General features: G+C 38.2%; 2 protein-coding genes across 4 annotated transcripts in view; one reads left to right on the plus strand and one right to left on the minus strand.

Moving 5' to 3' along the window:
- chd2 (chromodomain helicase DNA binding protein 2) overlaps positions 1–1,603 on the minus strand; it is a 28,912-nt gene extending 27,309 nt beyond the window's left edge. For all 3 annotated transcript variants that reach the window (XM_085412163.1, XM_085412162.1, XM_085412161.1), the window contains exon 1: positions 1,419–1,603. The gene's annotated coding sequence lies outside the window, so the exon portion shown is untranslated. The remainder of the gene's footprint in view (positions 1–1,418) is intronic.
- A 4,258-nt stretch (positions 1,604–5,861) lies between these two features.
- fam174b (family with sequence similarity 174 member B) lies at positions 5,862–8,114 on the plus strand. The gene is made up of 3 exons (XM_085412167.1): positions 5,862–6,487; positions 7,073–7,204; positions 7,948–8,114. Exons 1-3 carry the CDS (start codon positions 6,210–6,212, stop codon positions 7,949–7,951), a joined length of 414 nt encoding a protein of 137 aa, XP_085268293.1. The 5' UTR covers positions 5,862–6,209; the 3' UTR covers positions 7,952–8,114.
- The last annotated feature ends 202 nt before the right edge of the window (positions 8,115–8,316 follow it).

An 8,316-nucleotide genomic window follows, 5' to 3' on the forward strand; every position in this document is an offset into this window, starting at 1 on the left:
ACAAAACATTATTTTGATTATTCTAGTAGTCGCAATTAAAAAAAATCAGAACTTACATAGGCATACAAGCCAGTCATAAGCAAGCCATCTGTTTTAATACCTTTTTAAAGCAATATTTTAGGATTATCCAAGACCTCATTAACATATTACCATATTACAAAAATCCTAAATAAGTATTTACATATTTAGTTGTTACTTAGTAAAACTGTTTTATCTTTGCGTGCTTTGTTGACTCAAAACACGACTAAATTTGTCTTAAACAGTAACATCCACTAGAGAATACCTTAAGGAGGACATTTTGTTATGTGTAGGGTGGTACTAATCCGTTGGATTTAACGATATAGTCAAAGTTAGATGTATTATGCCATAAAAGACTAAATATCATCTGCTTTTATTATGTGTTGCATTTCCCTTTATATGTTTAGAAATCAACAACCTCATCCATGAGACTGAGATATTAACATGATTTTATGTCTTTATTTAATTTTATTACAGAATTTAGAATTTCCTTAAATTCACATACTTTTGGTGAAGCTTTCTAGCATAACTTTTTCTTTACATGATTTACAGATGTAAAGTGACTTGAAGAAGAAAATTTATGAGAATATTTAAATGACTTCTCCCTTCAGTACCTCAAAGGGTTAAAAGCCAACACCCTATTTTGTATTTCTAAGTATATCTTGGCTTTTATAATGTACAGAACCTACATTTTCACAATCAAGTTATGTACTGTTTATGTATGGTGTCTAAAATAAAAGGATTTTAGTTAATAGTCATATTTTGGACATTTTAGCAACTTATCACAATTTATGTAAAGTATTTTTAATTAATAAGCAATGAGTATATAATACTTTGTTACATCTTGCTACAAACTATATCTGAGCGGTCTGTGTTAATAAAATGTAAGAAATCATCGATTTTTAAATATTTTTTTCATCTAAAACTCGGATGAAAAACCTCAAAAACCGAATACTGTGAAAATAAGCAAAAATGTACTTGAGGTTGTTGCGTTAATATCAATCAGCTCCCGATACAACATTTTTAAAACGAAACTTTTGCTTATTTTTGCTGGTTTTGTCGAACAAATTCAGACAAGGGCATTTGCCCTTTCAAGGACAAAGCAAATTTTAAATGCGTAGGTTGAAATAACTCCAAACAGGTCGCGAACAAATACACTTTCAAAAATCTAAACTAAGCTAACTCAAAACTGCCCTTACAAACATACAAAATCCACAAACTAAAAAACAAATGCATGCAATTTAAACTCTGCAGACCCTTTTCTTTTTTTCTTCGCTAACAGCACACCATAGCCATTTTTACCAACACTGCGCCTATCTGTCGTTCTTTCCACCATATTGCTTTACACGCCTGGCTCGTTTTTTTCAGCTATTAATGTATGATTACTCTTAAGTTCTTACCAATTTCACGGGCCGTGTCTATCCCCCGTCATCTGCCTCGGTCAGTGCCGCATTTTTGCGCGATTTTCGCCGTTTTGGTGGGTCTTTCAGCCGCATCGCTGAGCCCTTCCTCCACTCCGTCGTCGACGCTTTGCTCCTCTGCTGCGTGTGTCCTCCTCTCTGCCTCTGCCTGAGCTGATATCCTTCAGCGGCTCTGCCCACTTTTGCTCTCAACGTAAGCCAAGCTCCACTTCCTCTACAGCCCCATCTAGCTAGCGCTAGCATCATACTGAACATAAAAGAAATGTCCTCCTTTTTTTTTCTTTCTTCGGCTGAGCTCATGCCACGTTAAAAACAGCATATTTAAAACATTGTCGTAAATGAAAGAAGTTAACAAAACATTATGTTGGCCAAGTGTAGCTGTATATTTGTCAGATAGAGCTACATTAGGACGCTAGCTAGAAGTCCAAGTGAGAAAACTTTGTACGAATATTGTTATGAATATTGGCCACGAAGCTACAGTTAGCTTATTGAGGGTATACCAACACTTGAATCTAGTGTGTGCTTTCAGGCTACCCTTTTTTCTTTTCTTTTCTCACAAATCAAATGTGAAATAGTTTGTTGTTGTTGGGGGGTTTTCTTTACCATAATGCTGACCTTCTTTGATCCCCTTCCTTTTTATGGCCTTAAAGGCTTGCCGGGGACCTTAATAACACTTTATTAAGTTATAATACATGTTTTTTTGCTACCATGTGAACTCAGCTTCATTGAGGCCTTGCACACAGTCTTTCTTAGCCTAAGATGATGCCATGCTAGATGTGCTATGAAATTAACTTTTTAATTGTTAGTTTTGAACAGAAAATTCAAATATTTAACTGCATAATCCCCCCCCAAAAAAAAAAAAAAGATGAATTGAATGGACTGGAAAGACCAAATCTACTTCAGGGTTAAGACATACATGAGGATGTAGCCGGATATAAGCACAGGTGTGAAATAGACAACAGAGGTCCACACTGCTTGTGACAACCTGGCAAAAATCAACTGATTTCAGCCCATTATTAACCTTAACTGCAAATAAACAAAAGGAAATAGAAAGGAAAACTCAAACTAATAATGTAATGGATGCATTGAGAAATCTATTGAGAACAGCCAAACATGGCAAGCTTGGCTTGTTCAGTGAATGCAGCCTTTGTTGGACACTATTTGTTGAAGACTCTGGTATGCACGCACTCCACCCCCATCGTGGGCCAATGAGATGCTCCACACAGCAGCGCATGCTCTTTCCAGTGGAAAATTTCTATAAAAAGATCATCAGCCTAGCAACAGGAGTGCCCTGCTGAGGTATTACAAATTCAGACGCCTCGAGTGAAGTGACCATGGCCTTATTTTAAATGACTGGTTGGATGGATGGTCCTTCCTGAATGCTGAAATCTAAATATTGTGCTCTGAGAGACTGACAGGGTTCGCCTCTGTGCCCCAATTGTACAAGTGCCACTCCTATTTGGTTCTTAAATGTGTTTATTTTAATGTTGCTTTTTGTAATGTCCTTAATGTGGTGTAGTTACAGTCATGTAAGATTTTATATTTATGTATAGATTCCAGTTTTAATGAAATTAATAAATGCATTTTGGTAAGAAAATAGAGTGTAGAAGAGGGTTTTAAAACCTGTACACACAACTTCACAAGAGATTTGTGTCTCCTCCTGGGGCCATACTGAGGCTCTTTCACTTACTGGGCAAATGTATGAACAACACTAAACTATAGAGCCAGTAAACAAGTGGAAAACTCACTCCCCTTAATTTAAATATAGAAAAGTATGATACATGTAGTACATTTTATTGACAAAATGACCCGTAAATCAAAGATAATGGAGGATCTATTTATGCGTAGTTTGGTAGGAAAATGGTAGGAAATTATAAATTAATCACTAGAATCGCATTTCTATAGAAAATAGTGTGATTAGAATACTTTAAACACATGTGTTAGCATATGAAGGACTACCGTTTATATATGTGAGTAAATGTATGGATAAATGATATATAGAGTGTCCGACCTACCTTTTTTATACTGTTATTTGTGGTGTTTTTTATGTGTATGACTTGCAACTTCTTTTCTTCATCCGTTCTTAACAATTCTTTAAAAAAATTTGTAGTTTTGGGGAAACTAGGCTTATAATGGTAGCTTTGGAGATGAAAAAGGTAAAGTGTAAAGTGTTAACATTTATCTTGGAACACATGTTCTCAGAATTGAAACCTGTAAATGCAGCACTGTTGTAGAAAGGTGTGGATGTTGGTTCTAGCAAAGACTGACCCAACAATCAAACATAAGAACAGGTTCTTATGTTTGATTTTTCACTTCGAAAGATGTGAATACACACAAAATGTGACAGTCAAACAAGGAAATTAATGCTTAAACCATCTTTGAAGGTAAAGAGAAATAAGATTCAAAATAAATACCATGGATTATAATGAGCATATTTCATAGCACAGGTAATATAGATCCTATAGAGTATTGATGTGTTTCAATCTAGTTTAAGGAAATGCATGACATGATCGCCTCAGTCATAACCTGAGCTGTTTTTCTGTGCAAAGTTCAAGCCCTGTTCTCAGGATGTGACAATATCCTTGTCAGCTAAAAAATTGTATCCTCCCTTTTGAAACAAACTCTTGCCCCACATGGGGAAAACCACAAAAAGCAAATACATCTGAGCAAAAATGATTATATATAATATACATCCAGCCTTTGGACAGTTTATAATGGTTGTTTTGTGTGTCTGTCTGGTATTTGTGGTTCACTTAAGCTCCTCTGACATTATTGTAATTTGCGTACAAATCCGTGTTAGATCTTACGTCATAAAATACGTCTTTAAATATGAAAAAAGAGTCAACCACTAAATGGATTGTTTGCTTCAAAATGCCTCTGATTCTCGAGGTTTTCGCTAAACAGAGTGTGCTGCATGTTGAAACCTCATCTGAGGAGAAAATGCTTGCTCTATTATTGTTTGGTGCTGCCATCTGGTGGACCTTGTTCAGATTAAAGAGTTCTAGTAAGGGAAATGTACAAAAGTACAGAAATAATTAAACACACCACACACACACAAAATGAGACTAGCTTTTGTCTTTGTTTTCATACACAGGGAGTCCCCACAGGTTTGTCTGTGGTCTGATGTCTACATCTACTGTAGTTTTAAGTTCCTTCCTTACTCTCAGTTACAGGCAACCCTTGTAAAAATAACTTGTAAATATCGCTTCTTCGTTTTTTTGTTTTTCTTACAATAATTCTGGTTAAAGACGTAATTTTTTATATTTTTATTTTTTGGGGAGGGGGATCATTATTTGCATCTATTTTAAGACAGACCCAAAGACACTGATTTAGTCATTTTTTAATCCTTACTGATGTGGTTGTCAGTGGTTATCACTGACCCACTGACTTCTAGGTATTTTCTGGTCAAGATTCCCAGGAATTTGCGGTCGTGAACCCGGTGTCTGCTGCCCTTGTAAAATTGCGTATGCTACGGCCCACCGTTAGAAGGGAAAAGGGCTGCCTTCAGTACAGTCGGAAATTTGGGAACTACCAATCGACCTTTAAATGTGCTTGAAGAAGTCAGGATACTCTTCCACCTATGAACCGTGTCAGAGAGTAATGATAAAGTAAAATTGTCCAGGACTTTACGTTGACTACATACCTGCAGACAAGTTGAGATTGCATTTATTCTTAGATTAATTTTTATACTACTTACATAATGTTGAATTTTGATTACAGCTATCAGGAAAATTTCACTGTGAAGAAATTATGGTATGTGTTTTTGCTTAAACTTGGACATAAATGTTTACCCCACCCTATTTAACTGTTTGTGTGCAGGTGGTCTGGTAACAATGAAAACCACATTTCATGGAGCCATAAACGTGTGCACATGAACAGAAATTCATATGTTGTTCTAAAATCACATATAAATAAATGAAAACACTGTAAAATACCAAGAAAAGTAGCTTTGGATGGGACAGAATAAACTGTTTTTTAATTTCCTTCAATAGCTCTTTAAACGCTGATGACTAAAAATGACCATTTTCTAAAAATCAAATACATTTAAAAGCTGTTATCTATTAACACTGAAACCATATCAGTAGCCAGTATCTTGAACTGTGAAGTAGATGGGCCACAGCAACATAAAACTACACCAGGCGTTGTTTCTGTCAGCTAAGGAAAGTCTCGTCCACACTTCTAATAACTTCTAATGATTCAAAATATGAGCCGTGTTGAAAGGAAATCCATGAAATTGGACCTGCACATTTCTTTGATATGTCTCTTGTATTTTATGAGCTTTTTTTTTTTATTTGTTTTTTATTAAGGTAAGCTACTAACAGGTCAAACTAAAGTTGCCAGCATAATTTTCCCCCAATCGCACGAAGTTGTTGAAATTACACGATTAGCTTGAACGCAGCACAAGCCCACATAATGCTCTTCTTCAGCACCGGGAACAGCGGGTCAGCCTGCAGAGCTCTTCCGGAGGCGGATAATCCCCTTCTCTGCGCGAAGTCCTCGTACAGTCAGGAAGGGATCGCTGTAGCTCCCCTCGAGAGGAACACGTTTTGGGATCAAATGCAAGTTACGACGGGGGAAGCGCAGCTTTGAGGACAGCTTGGACGTGTAGAGAAATGTCTGCGCATCTCTCCCTCTGGCTTTATTGTGTAAACAACCAAATCTGACACCGATAAGCGGATTCTCTATAATGTGACAGCTGCTGTCGCCGCTCATCTATTTCGGGAGAAACTACGGGCAGTATCCCGCTTGCGTTTTTATTATTTCAGGACAATGGTGGCTCATAACCTGGCCTTAACCTTTATTGCCGCGGCTCTTTGGGGGGTCAGCGGCGAACTATTGCTCACTCCTTCATCTGCGACGCACTTAAATTCAACATCATCATCATCCGTCATCAGTCAAGATTCACTGACTAACAATGCCACGGATGCTGCCGTGGGATCCCGGATTTCATCTCTAATGACGTATCTTCCGACCCTGAAAAACATTGTTATTTTCATCTGCGTGTTAACAGCTGCTCTCATCACGTGCCTGGTCATCAAAGTGGTCAGGTAGGCAGGTTGGCGCAGAAAAAACAAAGCAATCGTTGCAACGGTTGTGAAGCTGTAAAAGTCATGCAGACATTATGAGAGCAGGATTGTTTATACATTTGCGTGTGGTTGATTTGTCCCCGTGTGATGTGATGGAGAAGGGTCTGGGCCTGTTGATTCTCATCTTACGGGGATTTCTAGGCACTGATAAGTTTAGCGTCATACTGCCTTATGTAGTCGTTTTATGTGCCCGTAAGCCTTGAATCTAGTGAAGTGGGCTACATTGTTACTCTGTTTACATTTCTCTGATTGCACAGTTTATTTTCGGGCTCATCCAGGTCAGATCTAATTCTGCTAGTTGCTATTTTCCTTTGCAGTCAAACTGGAACTTCTTCTTTGGGAGGTTGGCGCTTACTTAAGCAACTGATTATCACCATATTGAAATAATATTTGCCCCACTTTTTGGGCCAGTCTGAGCACTTTAACACACTTCATATGGCAGAACTAAAGGAAGATTACAACTTCAGGTTGTAGGCTTTGTGGTCCAAAAGGCAAAGTTTTAATTCTCTTGCTCACCTCATGTGTGACGGTTGTCTTTTCTCGCAGATCTGGCAGAAGAATCAGGAAGACTCGGAAGTATGATATTATCACTACACCTGCAGAGCGCGTCGAGATGGCGCCTCTCAATGAAGAAAACGATGAAGAGGATGACTCAACCCTTTTCGATGTCAAATACAGGTTGGTTTGTTTTGTTTTTATTTCTTTTGGATCACTTAAGCAATGACAAGTTCATCATGTTACATTCATCATATTCCAAGCAGAACCAGAGGAAAAACTCCTTTTCTTCAATTTCTACTGGTCACATAAGCAGAGAAGAAAGAAAACACGAGAGCCTCATGTACTGAGAATGTTCTACGTGTATCAGAGAAGAGAAAATGTAGATGTGGATGAGATGCTGACCATGAGAAGCCATGAGTACTAAAAATGATGGCCTTGAAGACAGATCATAAGTTTCTTTGTACAGGTTCTTACACAGCAAATGTAAGGTTAATGTAGATTTTAAAACACTGATACGTTTTCCTCAGGCGCCTTAATCTTTACTATTACAGTCATAAAATGCTGAAACCCTGATTTGCTTATGCAAGATTGCACTTTGGTTTTGACTGTGAAATTTTGCACAACGGCAAATTTACCAGCCGTCCCGGAAGTTTTTTTTTTTTTTAAGTACAAAGCTTGATTAAAAACTGTGTGTCTGACCAGCTTTGGTCATCCTAAAGAAACACACTACTTTAATTCTAATGCACTGTTGACTTTAGGTCTCACCCTTCCGTGCTTTCCATTGTTCACACAGTCACTTCCTCAAAGGGACGCCTTGTTTAATTGACATTCCTGACTTCCAAGTCAGACAGGACTCTTGACGGGCAAACACACTTCCTCCTCACTGTGTGCTCGTTAAGTAACTCTAAGTTTCTGCTTTGCAGGTGAATACCGGCGTGGACGTCAGCGTGTTTGAGCTGATGACTCCCACTTGGCCCGGGACAAGTACAAGTGATTTCCTGTATTTTTTGGGGTGTGTGTGTGTGTGTGTGTGTGTGTGTGTGTGTGTGTGTGTGTGTGTGTGTGTGTGTGTGTGTGTGTGTGCGCGCGCGCGCGCGCGCGCATTTCCAAGTCTTACCATATCAGCAACTTAATGCTGTCAGTGCATGGCTTGTATCTGTGGTTAAATGGTGTTTTGACATTACTGTTCGCTGCTTTCCTAAAGCTTCTATCACGTGAGCCAAATAATCTCCCAGGTTATTTCTAATGTTAGAGATAAGGAGGCTCCAAAAGTCTTTCAGCGAATGTCTGCT

Source organism: Rhamphochromis longiceps, linkage group LG7, assembly GCF_057381845.1.
Source record: "Rhamphochromis longiceps isolate RC_006_pf linkage group LG7, R_longiceps_female_GT1.1, whole genome shotgun sequence".
Classification (NCBI taxonomy): Eukaryota; Metazoa; Chordata; class Actinopteri; order Cichliformes; family Cichlidae; genus Rhamphochromis; species Rhamphochromis longiceps.